Genomic DNA, 26,009 nt, shown 5'->3' with positions numbered 1-26,009 from the left:
GCTTTCTCTCTTTGTCAACTCATTTAGTCAATTAGAAAGCATAATGATTAGCTTCTCCAGCTAATCGCCACATATAAATTGAGGGGGAAATGACTGGAATTGGCTTTTTGTCAGTTGGAGCTGTAATTTGAATAATTGATGCCCATTCAGGGCTCCTGGAGCTGCTTGAGTGGGTGTGGATGGGAAAAAGCGGTTTTGGCTGGCTGGCAGGCTCGGAGGTGGAAAAAAAAACAAACTTAATTACAGAACTCGACTTTTCCCTTGAGGACCGTTCGCTCAGATGAAACTACGACTGGAGGCAGAGGACAAAGAGAGACGCCACAGAATGATCAACAGGGGAGTGCTTGACTAATACTTCAAGGCACAATATTCAGTGAATTAGACTGTGCTTTTTTCAACAAAACTGCCCATGTGGAAACCTTGATTAGAGAGGTAAATATTTCTGACATCTTAAAACCATGAACAAATATCAGCTCATCAAGGCATATTGTTTGAGACTTTGGGCCCTTTGTGATTTCTGTTTTTTTTTTTTTTATTTTATTTTAGCATGTAAATGTGTTAATATTTCTTTTGTTGACATCTCTCAGTTTTACTTCTCAGTAAACAAAATGAGCCATCTATACAAGTTATTTTAGTATTTTCTTAATAAATAGTATGGAGGTAGTTAGGAAATGAAGGCTTCAGTATTTCTACAACTATTTACATGTCACTGTTTTAGCCACAAAATGATAAATCTAAGATAAGAATTAAAACCAAAAATCCATAAGACCTAATCATTGCTGAGTGCAGATGTTATTCCAGCAAAGTGACGGTTGTCTGTTTCCATGGGGACAATAAAAGTAGTTTTTACCCCTCAAATCATTCATTGCCATCATATAACTTATCTAACTGAGTCTATCTTTTACTTAAAGCAGCACTGCTTGGCAGATGCAGAAATAGAGTTGTGTTTCAGAATATTGTAATTCAAGTGGCCTGAGAGAAAACAAGAATTCTACCCCTTCTGTGTTAAAATGTGTGGTTAACCCATTAAGACCCAAACATCCACCATCGACCAACTGGATTGAATCCAACTGTTTAATCCCTGTTGATCCACTAATCCTCTCAAAACATGTCAATAATTGGGGTAAAATGCAGTTTGTCATCTTTTCATGGTCATCAGATATGAGTTTTCATGAACATCTAAATTAAATATAGGAAATTAAATATAGGAAGATAAATTATTTACAGTGAAAAATGCAAAATACAAAGGATAGTATTATAATAAATGGTGATAAATGACTTAAGAAAGGTTAAATAAAAAGAAAAAAAAATATTTGGGAACTGACACAAAAGTAGTACTGGGTCTTTATGGGTTAAAGACATGATTGATAACTGCAATTTCTGATCACTGTTCAGATGCTGAAAGACATGACTTTATGATGTTGAAGCTTAGAAAAGTAGCTTTTCTTTTAAGCCGCGTCAGATTATGTATATTTATAATAAGTCTCTTGATTTGGACTGAGAGGAAAGAGTTGCAGATGGATGGTGTGTTTCCATATTCTGTGTTTTTTTTCCTCTGTAGCTTTAACAATATCCTTGAATTTGCTTTCAGATACATATGCATTATATTTTATTTATAATGTGCTTACTGCACTGCTTGTGAGTCCTCCTGTTGAATACATTCTGTTTTTATATTCCTCCCTTGGTGAAATTCATTTATGCATATGTGAGAGCAGAAATGAGAGAATCAGACTAAATCAACCAGCCCCTTTGACCCTGTGGAGGTGGTGGTCTTAGACTCTGAGTCCACAAACCCTAGTGCAACTTGTTTGTAGTAGTAACATCAGTACTACCCGTGTGTCAGGTGTACTTCACAACTTTGAGCTAAATGGCTCCTGTAACCAGGGTTTGACTTTATTACAAACTGATAATCATTGAACTGAACCATGTAATGTGAATGTAATCAATAGATAATTAAATAAATCTCAATGTAAAAGTTATTATCACTGATCAATAATTCCTAAATCTAAACTTCAGACTGAAAATAGTTTAGGTAGGAATATTGTTTTGTTATTTTGCCACTTGTTTTTCTAGTTGAGAAGCCTGCTATTAGCCATCAGCCATGATCAGTGCAAAGGTCAGTTGATAAAGTTGTGATAACTGTTATATCAGCACCATTTAATTGCACAAACTGATAATGTGTAGCTTTGATGGACTGAGCAGAATAAGCAGGTGATGGAGCTGTGACTTGTCAGTGTGTGTGTTTGAAAAGAGGTGAGGGTTAAAGGAGCATTAGCTGAGCTGTGGGGGGAGGGGGGGTGAACTCGCCTCCCTCTCACCTGTCATCTCCCATCCCTCTCCTCAACAAGCCATCTACGCCACAGCCACACTGGATGTGACAGGAGCTTTTACCTCCCCCATCCTTCCACACAACCACAGACATGGACAGGGACGCAGAAGACCATCTCCTTTCCACACCTCTTAAGGTGGAGTGGCGTCCACACCCGGTGTCCTGCCAGATCGCTCTGTGAGCTCCACTCATGACGACCGCTGTCAGCCGACATCAGAACCAAACAGCCGCAGGCGGATACTTTACTTATCGTTTACACTTGATCCACATCGAGTGTAAACACACTAACCTGAGTCTACAGTCCCCTCACGGCCCCCCCTCTGACAGCAGCCTCGCCTCCAACGCGCTCGCTTCATTTAACAGCAACAATGTGTCTGAACCCCGACAAGCTGTCGCATCGCTCCCCACTCGGCTGTGTGAGCCCAAGCATGGGCTCACATCTGACTGCGTTTAACAGCACAGAGCGGGAGCTACCAAACCAAACACCTCTCTGTGTGGTGGTGTTCCTGCATGGCCTGGCTTCCTGCCAACTACTTCTTCATCTGATTTAATTTGATTCAGAGGGTTTAGTGGAGGATGTGAGTGGCATTAGGGGGAAAATTGAGTTTCATATATATCGTTTGAAAGCTCTTGATGAGCTCTTTGTGATGATCATGGAAATCATTTCAACACGCTGAACCGGTTTGAGTAACCAGCTCTCCTTCATGTTTCCTTTTTTCAGTGCTTTGTATTTTTTTTTTATGCTTTTCCTCAGTCTCTATGATCCTGTGGTATAAATGAAATAAAAGCCCCAGAGGGACTGAAAAGTCTGCTGAAATGTATGCTGAAATGGATGAGTCACTTTAACTCATTATTTAGCATTCTTTAATATTTAGAATTGTTTAATAAAGTAAGAACAAAAAATTTGCTTGTTGAAATTAATCTGACTGGCCTTTTGTGATGCAGTGATGGTTCTTCTCATTTAGTCCTCTCCCTGAAGACAACAGGTGGATGTTTTGTCTCTTTTCTTTTCTTTGAATACTGGAGTTTCCCAGCAGTCCTTAAACAACCCCAACAATCCCTACCTGAGGGCTAACAATGAAAAACATGTTCCCACTGTGGGAAACTCTGCATCTGTTGACATTAAACCTATTTGATGCTGATATATGTGATACATGAGCACAACCTATCATTAAACATATCTGCAAAAGTAGTTGAATTTTGCTGGTAGGGTTAGTTGCTTTGCGTTTGCCCATGGGTATCAAAATGACCAAAGCTAACACATTTATATTAACTTTAGAAAAATCTATGTTTTATTTGTGAAGAAACAATTATAGCAGAGCTAAAATCCCATTGTTTGCACCTCATATGTCACCCTGTTCTAAAATAATGGGATATTCACATTTGTCAGTATGGAATAACTGGAATGATATTAGAGAATGACGATAGCAGACGTTCACATAACTGTGGACTCAGGAGGCCTAAGGAAGGATTTGAAAATGACTGCTATGTTTATCTATTTTACACTAAAAAAATACAGTTTTAAAAATCACAAAGATCTGTTGAATGCTGTAATGGAGCCAATTTGTCCCAAAAGTATGTAAGTGTTTCAGTAGTAAGCTACAGAAGGAAGTGGAATAGACATGTGAAAAGCCTATTAAATAAAGTTTACAGTGTTAAAAAGACAAAATGTGAGAGCTGCAAAACTGATCATTCAGGTTTATTTTCTGCACCTCACCGTGAGCTGCACATAGATAGCCAAATTGTTATTTTCGAAGATGAACAACTCGGATTACAGACAGCTGGCCTGGACTGGGAAGGCTTGGAGCCCCAGGCCATCCGTCCGTCCATCCGTCCGTGCCTCCATTCGTCCACCCACCCATGGCTCTGACCTCGTCCTCATGTCTTCATTAGTCGGTGCAGGGGCCTACAGTGCAGAGAGGCCCTGGGCTGCTTCAGCATGAAAGCTTTCCTTGCATCGCCCCTCCCATCCACTCTGCTTTTATGTTCCCTCAGGATTAACTGGTGCTTGTTAAATAGGGGTTGTGGGAAGTGAAGGCTGGGGGGAGAAGGAGGGAGGTAATGAATTGACAGATTTTGGGAACAACAAGGTTTAGAAGTTGTACTAACAAGTGCTGTTGTGCAGAAAGAATTGAGTAGAGAAGAACTAACCTGCTACTAATCTCCAGCCTTGACCCGTCGAACACCAGCCTGCTCTTCAGAAGCGTTTATAATGCATTAGTGCTGAACAATATGGACACAAAGTCGTATCTATACTTATTTAAACCGGCTGGTGACATATGATGTATTTTCACAATTTTTTTATTTTTTTTTGCAGTAGGTAAAAGTTATAATTGTTAAAGTTTGGTTAAAGCAATAAAACATGTCATGGAAACAACAAACATGACAGCTACAAATGTGAAAAAAGACATTTCTATTCGAAAATTTACCATTTTATTATAACCACTTGATTCCTCTCTGAATCCTTTTTCTCTGACATCACTGGTTTTGACCTTATCATTCTGAGGTCATTGTCAGTGACAGGTGTAATTTTTGTCTGTCAGATTAAAAGCATATTACACAAACTCATGCAAGTTAAAGTAGATTAACCTTTAAGCATTTTTTGTGCTGTGAGACTCTTAATCACAACAGCAACGGATTTGTTAACCCCCGAACCTGCCGCTGACCCAAAACATCTGCTGATCTAAAACTTAACCACTACCCTTAAAATCCTAAAATAATACACCACTACCAAAAGCCACCAAAACATTTAAATACATGAAAAATGCAGTGTCTCAGCGTCTTTTCACTGTATTAAATATGACCCATTTGGATGTTCAGAGCCTCTGAAGTGAACATTTTGTACAACACTGATAAAACCCATGTAGTTTGACAAACATCAGTGGTTCTAGACACTTACTTTTATGGTCAGTTAAAGATATATTTTATTATTATGAATTTACTTTGAGCTTTTATGGAAAATAGTTTTTGCAAAAAAAAAAAAAAAAAAAAAATCAGAAGATTAAATAATAAATGGTGATAAATAAGGTTAGATATAGAGAAAAAACATATATTTACAAGCGACCACCAAAATAGTCTTCAGTCTTCAGTGGTTAAAATGCTGTATTTACACTTATACTTTTAAGTAAAATGTGAAATCAAGTCTCGAGTTTGCAGCTTTAAGAAAAAAATCACGACACTTTCTAGTTTGACAGAGCAAACTGAGTATTTTTGATCTATTGTGCATGTTGTACGCTGTGTAATGTGATTTATTATGCATCGACTGCAAAACAACACAACTATTCAATTCATTTATTACTTTATTTATGTCTTCATGGAGTTTCCATTATTTCCGTGCTGTTGCTGTCCTCACTGCATCTGTGACATAAGTCTCAGCTGATTAAAGAGGTTTGTTTATTCATTAATCAGTATCCTTGTCTTACCTGAGTCTTTTTGTGTTACCTCTTTACTTGTTACTATGGAGGGTTGGGAAGGCGCCTGAGGAGCTCGGTGGAGTTGTTGGTACTTGAGGCTTGGCGGTCAGGGCCTGAACTAGTGAAGGCTTTTATAAGAACAACTCATTAACAGACAACCTCTCCGCTTCTTCCCCTTGGCGACCACGAGTGCCGTTTGGAGAGGCTGCTTTTCTCTTTCAGCTGCACAGAAAAGTCAAGGCTGGTCGCTCTGGGTACTGATTGCATTTTTTCCCCTTTTTTGCCAGAGTGCCTATTCAGACGAAGGCAAGGCAGGAGTGAAAGCTTCGCAAACATTAATGACGCGCTCAACTAACAGTTTTTTTCTTTGTCATCTCTCCTCCTGCCGGCCAGATGATGAGTTTGTGGAGGAGGAAGAGGAGCCTGAGCAGCTCTGTGTTTGACGGGTTGACTTTTAAGGTCAGCGTGGAGAGTTTGGCGGCTGATCAGGTAGTTTGGTGAAAACAACACAGTGGAGCTTTACCAGTACGTGAGATACACCAAAGACATAAAAGCAGTCTGGGCTGTCTGCTTTGACTTCTTTTTTATGAGTTCTCTGGTGCTTTTCTATGAGAAAACAAATAAAGATTCCTGTAGAAACGTCGCCTCGGCTGTTTCTTTGATTTCTTGTTGATGTTTGAGACCTTCAGCTGGTGCAGGGTCTATACTTATAGAAATGGTTTAATAAAGAGTCCTGTACTTAAGTATCAACATTATCAACATCAAATAGAAAGTCACTGCAGTCAAAAAAAAGTTATCTAAACTGCATAAAACTGGTCTTTTATTTATATAAGAGGCTATTATTAAAGAAATTGCATTTAATCGTACTTTCATGTTCATCCTATGAAAGTGCTTTTATACAGAAGACAGGACAAAGTACAAACTTAACGAACAAAAGCAGGAATGTTGTTAAAGTAAAAACTGATTAATTTTACTGAAGTTCCATAGCATTGCTTGCATCCCAGGTATAAATGTGTATGTGAATTGTTGTCAATCACCACAGCACCATTAACAGCTTTGATAAAGTCAGGCAGGCATTGCACCTCAAGCACTACATTTGGAACTTCTCCAGCTCAAAGTTGTGACAGATTATTTTCAACTCTAGTGTTGCTTCAGTCTTTTACCTGAGTATTTCTGTTTTTAAGCAACTTCTATTACTTCCCACTGCATTTGTCTGATTGCTTTAGATGGACATTTCACTTGGTTGTTAGGGCCAAAAGAAAATTGCTTCATATTCCGTGCTCTTCATACTTACGCTCAGCCTTGGGGTTTTTGATACCAGAACTAGTCTCAACAAATACATACAAATAATGTGAAGGAAGAACAGCAGCTGATATTAACAGTAATGTGTTTTCACAATGCAATACACGGTCTCATACCATTTATGATATTATTGCTTGTTACCTCTATGCTTCTTCTGTTACAATAAACCTATACTATTGTATCGATACAGCATACAAACACATTTTTGCAGGCTCCATGATATTATGTCCAGTAACTATTTTTACTCAAGTACTGTATTTAAACATGTGCTTGTACTTTTCTCAATTGTTTACATTTTATTCAGCTTTACACCTCTACTTCACTGTATCTCAGAGGCAAATTTTGTCCTCCACTACAGTTGTCTGACAGCTTTACTTGAATTCCAGTTCAGATTTTCATCCCCATTGTGCATGGTTTAACGTTCCTTTATGTGTTCAGATAATTCTTGTCCTTCTTTAGATAAATAAACTCTTTAAAAACCCACTTGAATTTACTGGAAATAGATTTTCATTAAAAAAAAAAAAAAAAAAGATTCTTTGTCTGAGCTCTTTAGAAGTTGACTTTTCACAGATATTTGGTTTTCACAAAACAGCAGTACTACAAATGGTCTTATAAAAAATGATACATTGCTGTTAATTAAACTACACAATGGTGTATAATACGTAATAAAGTAGTTCAAATGACCTTGTACAACCTGTACAACAGTAAAATTCAACGTGCATGTAGATGCTGTATTAGTATGAATCCAAAATATAATAATCATATATAAGCATGTTTTGCTGAGAACATTTGCATACTTAGGAACTTCTTCAGAAATGTTTTTTGTTGTACTGGACTTTTGTCAGAGTGTCTAATAGTTTTACATAATTAAATATTTCAAATCAGTGTGATTGTGAGTGTTTCCCTACAGCTTTTCATCAGGTCACATGTTTTATCTAAAGCCGTAATGACCTACAGTCAAGAGGTAAAGGTGAAGGTGAAGGTCATCTGACGGCACCCTCTGTCTGGTTTCTGTCTCCTCAGGCCTGATGGGATGGGCACAGTGACCATGGACGAGAAGGAGCAGTTTGAAGCCATCAGAAGTCAACTGATGTCTCTGCTTGAGAACCAGATCACACATTTTAGGTATGAACACACAAATTACAAAACATGGTGTGTTATTTAGCATATGATGATGGGAGTTGATGTTTTCAGTCACCGTTGTCAGTGACAGAGAGATTAGATAATGCATTAGTTACATTACATCTAATGGCATATATTATCATAATGTCATTTTTTTCTAATTAAACAGCTGCAGGTAACACTGAACTTTTGATTTTAGTAATGGGGTCACGAGCCATGTTTCTTTTTTTATTTAAACATTGTCAACTTTTAGTCTCACTCAATTATTCCAATCCTGCAGGGGTAGGATTGTCTCTCATGCCTCTATCTAAGAACAACAACCTAATTTGGCAAAGATTCCCATCTGTTTATGTGTCATTTTCTTTTTTGAGATTTTGTCATTTTAATGCGCGTACAGTCGCGGGAAAAAATTATTAGACGAGCAAATGTCATCAAAAACAAGGGTTATGCAATCAAGTACTAGCTCCTGTGTGTATCATTTGACTAAAACAGACAGAAAAGAGAACATGGAATGCCTAAAAGCACTGTTTTTGGCAGTACAATGCCACAACTATTGATGTAAGAACTGAAGTGATTTTGGTTATTATCAAGAAAACATGGAAAATGCTTAGATATCAGCTCTGAAATTAAACTCTTATGAGATATTTTTGTTGTTATCATTATATTTGTCCAAACAAATGTACCTTTAGTTGTACCAGGCATTAAAATGAACAAGAAATTGAAAAAACAAGGGGTGGTCTAACAATTTTTTCCACAACTGTATATCCATGTGCCACCAAAACGTCTCTACTGACACTATTTTGCAATGACACTCCTGCTGCGTCCTGTGCTCATTACTACCCAAAAAGAAGCTAAACAACCCAGAGAACTTTTGCCCCTTTTCCTGAACAATATTGGATCTTGCCAGTCCTATCTACAGCACTGACACAGTGCTAATGAAGTGTGTAGGTAGGTTGGGCGATGCAAGACTAATGTGAATACATCAACAAAGTACATGTCATAGGTCCAGTCATATTTCTTTAAAGAAACCAGCCTAACTCGTATAAAAAGCTCAGGTATGCTGCTTTAACTTTCTCAAATGGACCATGGCAGTCTGGGTATTTTTAGCCCCATCAGCACCACACAACAGGTGCAGGACATGCGCCGGTAGCGGCTGATGAGACCTCCCTGCATCTGCGTGCTGCTATTCAGCTGTGCGCTGCCGTGTGAACACATTGTGAAACGGTGTGAAAGCAGCAGACCTTGAGACCTTGAGCAACACTCATGTGAAAGGACCTGTGCCATTAACTGTCCCCACGCCCGGCTCTTTAAACTCTTCACGCCTGAGAGGGGCCCTCCATCTGGCCCCTGAGAGGAGAAGGGGGGGGTTGACCAGCGGGAGTCATTACTAACTCACCTCAACAAGAGGCTAATGCTGGTAAACAATGGTCAGACAATGTTGGGATTATGCTAATTTCCCCTCAGAGAAGAGCAGGATTTCCACAGTTTGCTTTAGATTAAAGCTGAGCTCAGCCACTAAAAGATTCATTCAACATTATACATTTTACTTAAAACTGCTCCTCATTACCACTATTAAGGATTATTATTATTATTATTATTATTATTATTATTATTATTATTATTATTATTATTATTATTATTATACTTAATGATAAGTACACAACTGTTTTCTAACACATACTATCTTCCTGGAGCAGAACACCCAGGGTTTCCTTCAGAGTTTTCACTAAACAATAAAAAAAAAAAAAAACTGATTTAATGTGGCCCACAGCAAATAGAATTCATGGCTTTCCTCTATATTTTCAATATATGTCTGTATTTGTTTTTGTATGCTTCATAGTTTGAGTGTTTAATTTCAGAATATTAAATTCAATTTCATTTAAAGCAAATTTTATTTTACAAATTTGGTTTCATGATGTACTTTACAAATTCTTTGCAGTTATTCAAATTGAGCAAATTCAAATATATGTGATGAAAATGCAGTTTCTAGTAGTAAATATTCAGCCATAATCTCTGAAACATCTGTATATCCAAAAGCATTGTGATTTATGTACTGTTGTAGCCAAACGTTTTCACAATCATACAAATTTTTCCATTATTCATGTGCTTCTGAGATACATTTCAGGACAATTAGAAGCATTATATACATTCTAAAGACTTTGACAAATAAATCACATATGAGGATAAAATGCATTTTCGTCATTCCCAGAACACACAGCTGTATGACAAAATATGACATTATTCTTATTTACTCTATTTATTCCAATGTAGTAACTCTGTTCCTAGATCTCAAAGGCATGTATCTGCAGCTTTGTTGACATATAAAGTGGAAATAGATAGAGGTATTTCCTTAAACTTTCAGAGAAAACATGAAGTATGTACATATGATTTAAAATAGAAATCCTAACTGTATACATATATATATATATATATACATATATCATGTTCTGTTAAATGGACGAGTTACTAACAATGATACAGGATGTTCTGTATAAAAAGCCCAAGTGTTTCAATTGTGCAACCACTTACACATATGTTTGTCAGTGTAAAAGTCAAGAAAGTCACAGTTTTTGGCAAAGATTGTGAAGACACATCTAGTCTTGTCTTAAACAGCTCAATGGACTGCATCTCTTCTTCCACCTTACACGTCACCAACACCAAAAGCGTTGGCACGTTTTACCTAAATATTTGAGAGCCAGGTGAAGTAGAAAAGCCTTTGGCATGACTACAGTCTAGTCATGTTGAAGCTGCACAGACATTTTCAGCGATTGTGAACCGATCACAGAGAGAAACAGTTATGATGGTGTCAAGTTTCTGATGTATAGTCTGTGTATTTACATATTTTCACAGTCTGATACTCCAACAGTTTTACCACAAACTGCAACTTTCTTGACTATGTGTGAATGATGGCATAATTCAACCAAAAAGTAAAAATAATATGTCTCTCACCAAAAATATCCCATAGTCGAAACAGGAAGGGGTGGGATTTTGGGGTCTCTATTGCAAAATGGATTTATGGACATTCATCAAGGACAAAAAACACTCCACATAGGCTCTTAAATACTGGAAAGGTGGAAAAGTGAACACAGTTATACTTTCCTCTTAATTGCAAAGCAAGTAGTGGAACATTAAGATGCATTATGAAGTACCCTACTCTATCTATCTATCTATCTATCTATCTATCTATCTATCTATCTATCTATCTATCTATCTATCTATCTATCTATCTATCTATCTATCTATCTATCTATCTATCTATCTATCTATCTATCTATCTATCTATCTATCTATCTATCTATCTATCTATCTATCTATCTATCTATCTATCTTTGAAACAGGATCAAACAAGTGGTGCCAGGTACAACAAACCCCACCCCTCGCATGTATTATAGCTTATTTGGCATCGATCCAGCTGATGTCATCATGTGTATGCATGTGCTGATGTCAATATATGAATTGCCTCTATATATGTGGCAAGTTTGAATTAAAATGAAACAAAACTGCTGTTTGAATAGACATTTGAAATTTTGCCCATTATAAGTAAATGGAAAAAAATAAAATAAAAATCATAAAAAATAGGAACTTTGACCTACTTTTCCCAAAATATAATCACATCTATTCTTGGTCACTGGCAATATATAAAGTAAATTTTGTATGAATTCAGTCAATAGTTTTGCTGCTACAGATATTTGAAATTTTGCCCATTATAAGTAAATGGGAATTCTTTTTTTTTTTTTTTTTTTTTTTAAATTCGTAAAAAATTTTAACTTTGATGTACTTTTCCCAAAATGTAAAAAGATATATTCTGAGTCACTGGCAATCTATAAACCCAATTTAGTATCAATTCAACCAGTAGTCTTCTGTTAGAGTGTTAACAAACAAAGAAACAAACAAACTGAACCAAAAACAATACCCCTTGCTTCCTGTTCGGGGGTGGAGTAAAAATTACTATCTAAATCTATCTATCTATCTATCTATCTATCTATCTATCTATCTATCTATCTATCTATCTATCTATCTATCTATCTATCTATCTATCTATCTATCTGTCTGTCTGTCTGTCTGTCTGTCTGTCTGTCTGTCTGTCTGTCTGTCTGTCTGTCTGTCTGTCTGTCTGTCTGTCTGTCTGTCTGTCTGTCTGTCTGTCTGATTATATCAAACCATCATTATAACAAACACCAAAGACCTTTTCTTACATGAAGTCTATGAACTGCAGTGTTTTCATTTGTGACTTATTGTTACGAGGGGGTGAGTCAAAGCCTTCATGTGCAAAAAGACAGATTCAGTTATGCTACTTACAGAATTTATATTTTTATAAACTTCATAATAAAAGTCTCTAGTGCAGAAGCAATGCTGCAATCTTAGCATCAAACCTGATTTTCCTTTTAATGTTGTGTCCACAGGAGAAAACAATGGCTATTTTGATCACTTTTTCCACTTTCTTAGACTCTGAATGTTTTTTTATGACTGGTTCTCTTCCTGATCACCATAAGAGACTGGCAGAGTGACTCACTATTCCTTCTAGTGGTGAATAAATTCAGGTCATATCTTTGCCATACACTTAAATGATGTCTTTTACATAAATACAAGTCTTTAAACCAAACACTCTGATAATACCTTCAGCTAATTTCTTGAATCTTTTGAAGTACTACATAGAGCTCCTTTAAGACATCCTTTCATTCATAAACCAATTAGAATTTACACTACCTTTTCATACCAGATTTAGTGTTAAGTACAATTATCAGAACAGCATGAACAGTCACTATTATCAAAACTTGCTTCTAGTTGAAAGCAGAATTTATGTGGTGACCCCCCACAAAAATCTTTTGCAATCCAGTCTTTGCTAATACATGCCTAAAATGTTATCATTACCTTTCCAATGAAAGTATTTGCTGAAAAATGACATATTCTGCTCGGTAATGGATTTTCTTTTAAATGAACATTATGAACTCCTGACTTTACTTTCTGTCCAAACACTCTGACAGAAAGTCCTGCCTGATATTATATTTTTAAACCCACACTGGTTCATCTTTTTCTTCAGTGGGAATGAACAGAACATCTGCCTGTAAGTTTTTGTCGTATTAATGGATGACCTGTGTGACCACGTGCCTTTGTTTATTAAGTACTGTTCACTTGTCAATTAGCAACATGAAACCTCCCTGAACCGCCTCAGATGGAGCTGGAGGTGAGAAAAGCTTCTTCATCAGTGTAATTAGATGAAAGGAGGCAGCCATCTGTTGAAGGCATCTTTCTGCTGCTGCTACTCTCGTCCTTTTTTCTTCTTGTGTTTTTTTGTCACATATGTGTCCTTGAGATTGTTTCTAAATGCAATGGCCGCCTACGTTTTGCATCTGCAGGTACTGCTTTCCCTTTGGACGACCAGATGGGGCCCTGAAAGCAACACTTTCCCTGCAGGAACGGGTACAGATATGCATCTCAGTCTCTAAAATATTGAAAAAACGTCTGCATGACCACTGCATTTCAGTTCTGGCTCTGGGCCTGATCTACTAAGATCCCAATTTGTGTGTACTAATTTGCATGTGCAATCTAGAATTTTGCATGTGGGGTTGAAACGCAGTTTGTGGGTGATTTACCAAGATTGCGTGCATAAATGACAACAGGTGCAAAGTCTCGGAGACTGCCCTATTTAAATGACGATTTTGCGTGCACTACTGGTTGTCACCATGGAGACAATACGCTGGAAAAAGTGCTCTGGGATACGCCAGCACTAACGGTAACAGTGCACTGGAATGATCCAGTCGCACAAAAATGTAAACATTGGAGGAGTTTTGTCATAGAAGGTATTGCATGACTCCTCCTCCAAATGAATTGCCCGTATGGGATAAATAAAGTTTTCTGAATCTGAATCTGAATCCCAAATCATCCCTTAGTTCATCTAGAGGTTCTAAAATGGCATTTCTGGGCAGCAGCATCAGATTCATTTTAGAGGTGGGAGGCCCGTGGGGGTTGTTGAACTGAATGACTTTCAGACGCACATAATTTTGTCACACTGTAGCCTATATCAATGCATATTTTTAATCACAATCAAAAATGTTCACATGAGGGTAAAAAATGCACTCTCTATGTCTTGTCTCATTGTTTCGATGTCTCCTTCTTGCGACAATAACCGCAGCCATGTGTGCGCAATTATACTTCCAAACCGTTTGCACCTCCCTTTGAGGCGTGTTAAATATAGACACAGTTTCTATGAGCAAAATTGCTTTCAGGTTTGATAAATCACTTTGCGTGTGCTAAATTAATATATTTACATTTTCTCCTCCCACCACATACACAATTGTGTGTAAATGCCCCATATTGCATTTTCATTGTGTCAGACTTACTAACTGAATGCAGACGCGCTATTTTGCGCCTTTGAAAGACACAACCCTTAGTGCACACTAGTAGTAAATCAGCTTGTACATTTTTTGCGTGTGCTTTGAGTTTGCACACATTTTTATACACACAAGGCTTTAATACAGTCTACTCTCGTTAAACCGCCCGCCGTTATACCGCCATTTTCGCTCACCGCCGACCAAAACCATTGCACAAAAATCCCCAATGCATTATTCCATTAGCTACCGCCATTTCCGCCTATCGCCATCCGCCAGCCCAGTTCCATGCACAAACAACACTTATACCATTGATTTCCCGACCGTTATACCGCCAGCGTGATTGCCATCGAGTACACATAAATTTTAACAATGCACTGAAACAAACGCACCAGACGCTGATCACGACAAGCTACGAGTAGGTCTACGGAACGGCCACCGTTCATTTATCGCAGAACACTCAGTAGGTCAGGATGTCAGGAAGAGGACGTGGGATTAAGCCAAAGCCTCAAGATGATGGGGTGTCATTTCCCGACACGGTATAATAATGCTTAAAATGTTTCCCCACTTTAAATGATCCCTTACAACATAACAGAATCAAGATTTATTTAGAAACGCAATTAGAACGGGTTAACGGAGGCAGCATAGACATCATATAGTAAAGACATGCACATTATGGACGCAACCCGTTGTAACGCCATTTTCGCTATACCGCCAATTTGGCCGTGAACGGAAGTTGGCGGTATAATGAGAGTAGACTGTAGATTGGCCCTCTGTGTGTTAATGCTGCCAGACTGACAATTTTCCTTCTGTTTGTGTTGTTTCAGGTTTTGATGAAAGACATCACCACCCCTGTTCCTCCTGAGGAGATGAAGAAACTGGTGCAGAAATGTTTGGAAAAAGCAGCTCAGATAAACTACAATCAACTGATTGAATACGCTCAGATTAAAGGTGAGACAACAGATTATTTCTAGATTATCATTTATTCTACATATTCCACTTAATAAAAATCACACCAAATCAAAACAGCCTGATCTTTGCCATAAATCTCAGTTGTTAAAGAATAAAATAAATGATTCCTGACCACAGTCTTGAATACACTCAGAGTATTTTTTAATTTACAATGTTTTGGTGCGTAAAACCTTGATCGGCATCAAAGGAAACATCACATAAATGCACATAGAAGCTGACCCAGTTATTAAATCAGCAGGGCACTCGGATCAACCTGGTGACTAAAGCACCGTGAATGGACATACACGGCATCACATTCAGTGTCAAAAAACCCAAGGGCACACAAGTCAATTCACGATGAATGTTCTCATCCATTCAGTATTAAAGCCACATCCACAATGCACTAGAACGCCCAACGTTCTAACATAGACAATAAGTCAATAGCATGGTAGTGCAAGTTCATGAAAAGTCCCATATTGTCAGGCGTTAAATGTTACAAAACAACATGTCAAATCGATTGAAGGAGAAAGTGAAATGCAACAAATTGTGGTCTTATACGTAGTTGCTCTTTGTCTGGATTTTCTTTGGCTTTGCCCATGTCTGCAAAGCCACAAGGTTTCTATCTTACATTTGATATAAGATGAAGAGCATGTGGTGATGCTCTTAATGGGAAATGTGTGTCTTATAAGAAGACGATATAAATATAATTTAAGAGAACATTTTATAGAAATAGTTAGTGATTGACAGAGCGGCTTTATCATCACCTCTTTCCACATCCTGACCATGATGTCCCCACCACCAAATGAACTACATATTATAGCACATTAACAGCTGCTTGAAGGCAGTTTATTGTGAAAGCATACACAAAAATAAAGGCTAATAGTTTTAATAACCTTAACAGTGGTGATGAAATCAGCAATGAAATATAACAACATTCAAGTGCATTTTTAACCAAGTAAGACATTAACTGGAGAATTTAAAGTGAGAATGAGAGTGAGGGACACTGAATTGGTTTTGAGACATTATCAAAAGGCAGAAATACATGCAAGTGTTTACATCATTAAAATACTGTCAGTGAATTTATTTACACCTAAGCAAGGAGTCAACAGATCCTTAACTTTGTCCTAAATTAAGACTGCAATTATCTGTAAAACTGGTAATTAATCATTAAACCTGGCTCTCGAAGGTCTTAAAAATACCACAGACAGAATAAATGATATTCCTGTATTTGCTTTAGAAATCATTGCACTGCAAAAATCAAAATCTTACCAAGTGTATTTTTTACATCTCTAGTCAAAATATCTCATCACACTTAAAATAAGACATAATCACCTAAAGAGTAACTTGTAAGTAAGATATAAGAACTTATTTTTTGACTATAGATCTTAAAAATGTAATATAAAGCAATCTTACCAAGATAATTTTCACTTGTTCCATTGGCAGATTTTTTTGCTTGAATTGAACAAAAAAATCTCAAATTATATCTCACAAGTTACTCTTTTGGTGATTATGTCTTATTTTAAGTGTGATGAGATATTTTGACCAGAAGTGGGAAAAATACACTTGGTAAGATTTTGATTTTTGCAGTTTGTAAAGAATTTGTCAGATTTCTAATTAGTGTTTAGTGTTTTACCACAATGGAGATGGGCATGAGTGCAGTCACCAACAGTCATTGATGGGTGGAGAGGTTCAGGTATGACTATCACCAGTACCAGAAACATCAATCATGGAGAAATATAAATGTAACATATGGTGGATTGAATATGGTTACGTCTGGTTCAAGGCCATAACTTTAAGTTTCATTAGATTTGCAATTCTTCTTTGCGACAAAGTTAGTAAGGGTGAGTGTTTTACCTTGCTGACATGTTCGACTACATCTGCAGTCTTCCTCAGAGCGTCATCTGATGTGTGATCACCTGTCAATTTAGATTTATCAGCATCTGTCAGGTCGAAACCTGTCAGTAAGGTAAAACACTCACCCTTACTAACTTTACTGCAAAGAAGAATTGCTAATCTAATATAAGAAAACAACAAAATGAACATAATAAATCTGTAAGTTTCATTGTGTTGTTATTTCTGTGACTGTAAGGACTTAAATTTGACCCAAGATCACATGTTATGAATGGAATCTATGACATGGAAAGACTACCCTTCTCATTAAGACTCACTGCTGACAAATGAAAAAAAATATTGGGGAAAATGGGATGTTTATGTTAATCAAAGAAATCCTTGAACGTGTACAATCTTACACTGATGTATGCTTATTTTGACTTTTTTGCTCAATTTTTCCTGAATCTGTCTGTATTTTATTTGTCTAAAGGTTGAACCTAGATGCTCTAGTTGTTGTGGTCTCTTTTTTGTTCATTTGTTTGTTCTGTATCCTGTAAAATTTGTATAGAAATAAAGTATTAAAAGAAATAATAATAATTTGCCCCAAGACACCTTGAAAAAATGTCTTAAAAGTCAAACATTTGGTCTCTTCAAACCTGCAGATACCTTGCTAACATTATTTAAAACCTTTACCTATTCAATAGAACATCAACTGAAAGATTTCACAAGGAAACAATCATCCATAAAATAAAAGAACTTCAAACAAATACACTTAAAGTTCATGTTAGATTTTTTTTTTTTTTTTTTTTTTTTTACATCATTGTTTTTATCTCCTGGATGCAGCCCACACACATGCAGTCTAAAGCCAAGAATAAGATATGACAATTAAAAATGTATATGACAGTATTTTAGGAAACTTAAGTCAATTGTGTGTCTGTAGAGCAAAACAGGTAACCATGATTTTTAAATACATAAATATAAAATAAAAAAACATATGAAAGTCTGTAAAGACAATATAGATTTTTAGTTTTTTAGTTCAAGCTGTGGTTTTATCCAACTTTCATGTCACATATTTTGCACTTATTTAAAAACTTCCTTCTTTAATTGGTTTCAGACCCATATGTGCAGCATCGAACTATCTGTTCACAACAGCCAAAAACATCCTGTACATGTCTGCATCTGTGTGCTCTCCCTGCTGTGGAGTTAATAATCTTCCCTTTTGTTTCAGTTGATGCTCAGGCAGCTCCAGAGAAAAGACTGGAGGACATGATGAGACTCGGGGAACTCTGCATCGAGGTCCTGCAGCAAAACGATGAACATCACTCAGAGGTATTTAACGCCTGTGTAGGATTAAAAACCTATATGTTGACTAGTTTTTGTTTCAATTCTTGACACGAGCGAAAAACAAAGAAAATGAGTTACTGAAGTATCTCCTCCAAACTCCACTGGTGGTTTGACAGCAATCCTTACTGTATTGAGCAGACATGACAGACATGGATTATTACACATAGGGCTGCCACTCAACATTCATTTCATTTTCAGTTATTTTGATTTGGATTCATTAATGAATCATCAAGTTGGTGAAATGTGAAAAATAACAACCATCTGTCTAAACACCTCCTTGAAACAGGATTTTTTTATTCATACCACACTGAAAAGTTAAATAATAATAAGTAAAACAAAGAAAAAAAGTCATCTTTATGGAATATATATATATATATATATATATATATATATAAATTAAGAGTGTTTAGCTCCAGCGGTTGTATTTTTTATGGCACTCGACAAGACGCTGCAAGTCACTTGATCATTTCATTAACGATTTGATCACTTTTCGCAGCACTGTCCATTTTCTTCCATCGCTGAAGTGACAGATGACACGGAAAGTGGCGGCGCTGCATTAACGTCTGCTGTGGCGAAAACAACGCCCACGGCCCATATGTACGACGTAGTGCAAAACTGATCAATCATAGGTGTTGAGACATGCCGGTTTGATCGGCCCCAAGTGGCAGCGTGCCACTCAGACATCTGTTTCTGAGCTAATAATAACATGCCACGTTTTGCCGCTGCCATGACGACCGGTACATCCCTGCTCCAAGCTTCAGATGTGATGTTAACAATAAATTAGAGGCTTTTTGTCAGAGCACCACAAGCTGTCACAGCTTAAATTTAGAAATGAATCATAATTGTTTTCCCGGTTCCTGTCGGTGACAGTTGCGTGTTTGCTGCCTCCCCAGTTGTTGTTGTTTACTTTTTCTCAGGGTTTCATTACGATGATGTCAAAGTGATGAGTCTGTGCTTCAGTCCACTCCTCCGCTACTATCTTCTCCCATTCGCTTATGATTTAAAGTTTGATCCTGACAAACAACAAAAGCGAGCACAGACCAGTAAAAGTAGATTATTTTTTAAAGTATTTTTTGCCATTGGAAGGAGAGTCATAAATCATGTTAGAATTAATGACACTGGTTTGTTCCAAACAACATCAGGTGAAAAGGATAGTTAGGTTGATTGCTGGACTGGACAAAGCCTGTTAATAAATAAACCCAGCGACAAATGGTTTGGTCTCATCATCCTGTTTGTTCATTGAAATAAGACTTAATGGCTGTAATTGGTAAATCTGTCCAAATGTAGCACTTTGGAAATAAGTATTAGATTATTTCAGCAAAAAAAGTGAAAAGTCAGACAACAAAAATCCAATTTTCTCAATAAGAAGACATAACGATGAGTATCTGATGTGGAAAAACATTATAGAACAATGAATAATCCAAAGACGAATCAAAAAATAATTCAATTCAAATAATCAAAAAACTATTGCATTCATATGGTAATCTAATTATTATTTCTAAAGCTATAGTTTCACACTCAGCTGTCTCATAGTTGCATAAATTGCTCCTTTCATCATTAACCTTTACAGAATAATGAAAATGTTAAATTTTTTTGCCTTTATTTCAGTGCAGACTACTGTGATTTAATCATGTACCTTTTAAAATGTTAAATAATTCAGAGCTATGATCATACTTTGCCTTCAAAATAGGAGAATGATAATATTTAAATGTTTAAATGTATGTCTGTTCTTTGTCTTTGCTTTCCTTGGGAAGGGAAGGGAGGTAAGTTTGTTTCAGTCACCTCAGCTTGTTTTTTTGTTTTGCCATTTTTTGAGGGTAATTCATTTATCAGACAGGGGTAGTTGTTTGTTTACCTGCTTGACTAGTTTCAGCCACTTCCTGTAGCCTTCATTGTGTTTTTGTCATGTGCAAATCTGTTTTTGCGCCCTTAACCCCGTACAGTGGAATACAAAGCTTTTATATATATATATATATATATATATATATATATATATATATATATATATATATATATATATATATGTATATATATATATATATATATATATATATATATATATATATATATATATATATATATATATATGTATATGTACAGGGTGGGGAAGCAAAATGTACAATATTTTGAGGCAGGGATTGAAAGACAGTGTATGACCAATTAGTTTATTGAAAGTCATGAGAATTTATTTGCCACAAGAAAATTGACATAATAGAAAATGTTTTTATTTTATGTGTCCTCCTTCTTTCTCAATAACTGCCCTCACACGCTTCCTGAAACTTGCGCAAGTGTTCCTCAAATATTGGGGTGACAACTTCTCCCATTCTTCTTTAATAGTATCTTCCAGACTTTCTCCTAATAGTTTTGCTCATAGTCATTCTCTTCTTTCCATTATAAATAGGCTTTATGGACACCCCAACTATTTTTGAAATCTCCTTTGGTGTGACGAGTGCATTCAGCAAATCACACACTCTTTGACGTTTGCTTTCCTGATTACTCATATGGGCAAAAGTTTCTGAAAAGGTATGGATAATAGTGTTAGGTATGATTATGACATCAATATATGTTTGGTTTCAAAACAACTGACGTAGTGCCTGCTGAGAAAAAACAACTAAATGTTCATCGTAAATTATGCTTCCCCACCCTGTATATACATATATATATATATATATATATATATATATATATATATATATATATATAGATAGATAGATAGATAGATAGATAGATAGATAGATATAGATATAGATATAGATATAGATATATAGATAGATATATATAGATAGATATATAGATATATAAATAGAGAAAAGTAAAAGAGGTTTCTGTGGAGCTGAATGAAAACTCTGAGAACATGGGTTTGATTTCAGATCTGTATCTGAAAATAGGACCTCTGTGCTATGATCACAGTTATTTTCCACTCCTTGCTGTACAGAAGCAACACAACCCTGACATGAAACACAAGTCAAATAGGATGAATATGATGAAGATTGAATAAATATTTTTATTATTCTAACTTCAACAGGAAGTGGCTCTGTAACCACAGTGCCATGAACATTTGGATGATTTCCTTTTTTTTTTTTTTTGTAAATTCATGGGAACATGTCCTGTCTGTATTCTTACTTTACTGCCTTCGTGATACCTCAGCTTGAATATGACCTTCCTTCTTCTTCCTCCACACTCACCAGCCTGAACATCTCTCTCCATTGATCTACTCGTGCTGTGCCACTCTCACTTCTTCATCCTCTTCATCTTCATCACCTTTTATTCACCACAACTTTCCAGGCTGAAGTCCATCCTTGTGATATAAAAGTGTGCACCGTTGTCTCCTTTGTTTAACGGTGCTTTATTTAAATGCTTTTTGTATGAATGCATGCTGTTATCCTCTGCTGTTTAGTGATGATAATGCAGGGCTGGACCATAAAAAGATAATAAAACATGGTATAGTTTCACATTGTGATGATCATATGTCAACATACAGTTGTGAAAAAAATTATTAGACCACCCCTTTGTTTTCTTCAGTTTCTTGTTCATTTTAATGCCTGGTACAACTGAAGGTACATTTGTTTGGACAAATATAATGAAAACAACAAAAATAGTTCATGATAGTTTAATTTCAGAGCTGATATCTAAGCATTTTCCATGTTTTCTTGATAATAACCAAAATCACTTCAGTTCATACATCAATAGCTATGGCATTGTACTGACAAAAACAGTGCTTTTAGGCATTCCATGTTTTCTTTTCTGTCTGTTTTAGTCACATGATACACACAGGACTCAGTACTTGATTGCATAACCATTATTTTTGATGAGTTTTGATGGTCTACTGTTTTTTTCCTTGACTGTACATTTTTCTTTCATCATTCGTTGTTTTCTATTTACATTCTCTACTACAAAGCATTTCTACATATTGTTGTTTCTCTTAACTCTTAAAGACCCACAACTATTTTCATCATAACTTCCATATTATTTTTTTGTCTTTCCCAAGTGATTTATTCATGTTTGTTTATTTATTTTTTTATATTATCATCTGCTTTTGCATTTTTCAGTGAAAATGACGGTATTTTCTCATATTAAATTCACTTATCCTGTAGATGATCATTAAAGCTTTAGAGTAAATTCAAAGATTATTAGATAAAATCAGAAAAAAACTAGGAAAAGATAACTTTTTTAGCAAAATGTGTCATTAACAGAACATAAAAACAAGTGTCCCCATCCACTGTCATTGATCCAACTCCATTGCTATGATACATCTTTCACAAATAATTTAATACCAAAAATAACTTTTATTTCACTCATGCACCCAAAAAATCAGGCTTTAAGCAAAATCAGGCAATCCTTTGTCATTATTGTGATAATTACTGATATCAGTCAATGTGACAATCTTTATCATGATAACAATAGTGGCTTTGTTAATGGCAGGGCAGTTCACAGTGCTTTACAAAAATGGAAAAGAGACAGGTTAAAAACAAACAATTACAATTAAAACATAACCAATAAAACATAAATAATAATCAATTAAAACAAAGTAAAAGAGCAGAGTGCAGATAGAACCCTTTCAGTTGTTGTATGCACAGTTGAACAGAGCTGTTTTCAGCCTGGACTTACACATTGTCACAGTAGAGGCCTGTCTCACATCATCAGGAAGACTGTTCCAGAGTTTAGCTGCATAGAACTGAAACGCAGCTTCACCATGTTTAGTCCTGACTCTGGGCACCAGCAGAAGACCAGTCCCTGATGTTCTCAGGGTCCGAGATGGTTCATATGGGACCAACATGTCAGTAATGGATTAGATTCATGTAGCACTTTTCTATGAACGCATAGTCAAAGCCGAACACATGCATTCATACACCAGTGTGAGTAGCAGAACTGGAGGCAAGGAGGGGGGAAGTGTCTTCCCCGAGGTGTCTCACCCCCACAACAGCACATGATTAGGACAGAGCCGGATTTGAGCCGCCAAACCCTTTGGTTATTGGACAACCCGCTCTACCTCCTGAGCCATGGAAATGGAAATGGGATAAGGAAGAAATGATTAAATTTTGGTGGTGATCGGGGGTGGGGATTTCCAACAAACCCTGAAAATTTCATCAAAATCTGTCCATAACTTTTTGAGTTATGTTGCACACTAACAGACAGACAAACAGACAGACAAACAAACAAACAAACCCTGGCAAAAACATAACCTCCTTGGCGTGGGGGGGCCCACGGGGGGGGGCCACTGATCAGCCTTGGCGGAGGTCTGCGCTCTCCGAGTGCTTCTAGTTACTTGATGTGCTCTTTTTTAGTCCTTTTTTTTTTTGTGAGATAAATCTAGTCATTGCTCTAAAGTCTGGTTAAACATCCGATGTGAGTACGTGAAGGACAGCTGCCAGACGATCATCTATGAGAGCCATCTACTGGTGTTTAGTGTTCAGATTATTCCTTTAACACGGCAGTCCGTGCTACTCAAACTCTGCACAAGCCTGTACCTTTGAGTTGAGTAAATAGACACTCAAAGATCCATGTCTTGTTAAAACTCTACATTTTGTATCAGAATCTAAAATCTTAGAGTAAAATTCTGACCTCTCTCTGACGTTTCAGTTTGCCACAGCCTTCAAAATAAAAGTATGGTAGCTGTAGGCCTATTGTATGTTGTTAGCCTCATAGTATAACTGCCTAAGTCATATACTATAAGGACAAAAGTATTGGGACATGTTGAATTCAGGCATTTCATTTCCAACAGGGGTATGGGTTAGAAAACAATATGTTATAATATAGATTTATACTGTAATAAATATCATATTGATTATTAATATTGAGGTTTATCTCTTAAATCAGCATGAACAGGACATCTTACAGCTGTCGCCATGATTTGTTCCAATATGTTTGTCCATAGAGTTTGTAAACATCAATATTTCTTTTTTTTTTCTTTATTCATAGAACTTTTCAACATTTAACAAATAACACGCTTACAATTTCAAGTAATGTGTTCGGAATACAAAGATTGACACCAGACGTGATTAACACCCCCCTACACACACACACACGCACACACAAAAAAAAGGCAATACAAACAAAACACGCATAACAAAACAGTCAAGACAGTGCACTCTGTTACATTTAAGAAAAAAAAACAAAAAACAGCTCAATCACAATGTAAACAACTGAAATGTATTTATTAAAATGTATTTGTTAAATTTGATAACTGAGCCCTTTAGGGTGCACCTAATTTTTTCTAACTTTATATTAAGCATGATGTCTCAGATCCATTGATCGTGTGTTGGAGGTGATGAGTCCTTCCAGTTGAAAAGAATAGCTAGGAAAAATGAAAAGGCCACTACTTTTTGTAGATTTATGTGCATGAAATGAGAACAAAAAAATAGCAGCAAGGGGAGATGGCTGAATACAGCACCCATATGCCCTGGAAATGAAGTCAAAGAAAGAATTCCAAAAGGGAATAAGCTTGGAGCAGGACCATAACATGTGCTATATGGTTACTGGGGCCTGTTTGGACCTGTTGCGGATGGGGTTTATGTTAGGGAATATTTTTGCAAGTTTAGCTTTAGAGATGTCCAATCTAGGACCTTGAATGTCGTGAACATATGGAGGAGGAGTGGACCTGAAGAAGTGCCATGTCCTATTACTTGTCTGAGAGTGGCACCCCTAATACACCCTTTTTAAGTTTAATGGGAGATTTTATCTTCCTAAGTGAGATGTGAAGAAAATGGCAGAAATGAATTATTTACAGTAAGAGTACAAAAACATTTTAGAAATTTTGAGGTCGAACATTTAAAATCATAGTCATGGATAAAAAAAAAACAAAATTAATGTTGGCAGAAATGAAGTAAAAACCATCTCTGAGGCATTTTGGAAGCAAAGATAACAATTTAAACAAAACTAACCAATGCAGTGACATTTATCCCAATATAAAACTATATTATGACATTTGTCGTTATTGTTTTGTATCCTAGACCCCTGTTAGAAAAGAAACACCTGAATTCAACATGTCCCAATACTTTTGTCCATATCGTGTATGACTTAAGCTATGATACTATGAGGCTAACAACATGCAATACAGCTGTCATACTTTAGTTTGAATTGCTGATGTCCCATTGACCACAGTCAAGGTCAAGGGTCAGATGTGGTCCATGGGGCCCAGGTCCTCACTACATGATCACCCATAATCCTCTGCAGCCTTCTTGAAGACCCCCACCCCCATCATCACCACCTTGTATTTTTCTCACACCTGCCGAGATCCCCCCTGACTAGCACCAGCCTGAACGTTCTCCACCTTCGCCTTGTGTTTAAATAAAGATTGTCAATACCTTGAGATTCTGCGTCTGAGTCCCATTCTGCAGACCCTGACAAAGACGTTTGTTGATGGAGCCGCACGTGTCCTTGGTGCAACAA

At 36.6% G+C, this 26,009-nt stretch overlaps 1 protein-coding gene across 1 annotated transcript in view; it reads left to right on the top strand.

The window, feature by feature from the left end:
- The window catches only part of cadps2 (Ca++-dependent secretion activator 2), a 308,305-nt gene that overhangs the window by 210,491 nt on the left and 71,805 nt on the right, over window positions 1-26,009 (top strand). Inside the window, exons 14-18 of the mRNA XM_030137611.1 lie at window positions 8,068-8,169; window positions 13,524-13,587; window positions 15,323-15,446; window positions 18,505-18,605; window positions 20,375-20,383. Of these exons, the coding sequence (XP_029993471.1) occupies window positions 8,068-8,169; window positions 13,524-13,587; window positions 15,323-15,446; window positions 18,505-18,605; window positions 20,375-20,383 (400 nt within the window). The remainder of the gene's footprint in view (window positions 1-8,067; window positions 8,170-13,523; window positions 13,588-15,322; window positions 15,447-18,504; window positions 18,606-20,374; window positions 20,384-26,009) is intronic.

This window comes from Sphaeramia orbicularis, chromosome 6, assembly GCF_902148855.1.
Source record: "Sphaeramia orbicularis chromosome 6, fSphaOr1.1, whole genome shotgun sequence".
In the NCBI taxonomy this organism is placed as follows: domain Eukaryota; kingdom Metazoa; phylum Chordata; class Actinopteri; order Kurtiformes; family Apogonidae; genus Sphaeramia; species Sphaeramia orbicularis.
The sequence above is the reverse complement of the archived record's forward strand: the minus strand, read 5'-3'. Positions and strand labels throughout refer to the sequence as shown.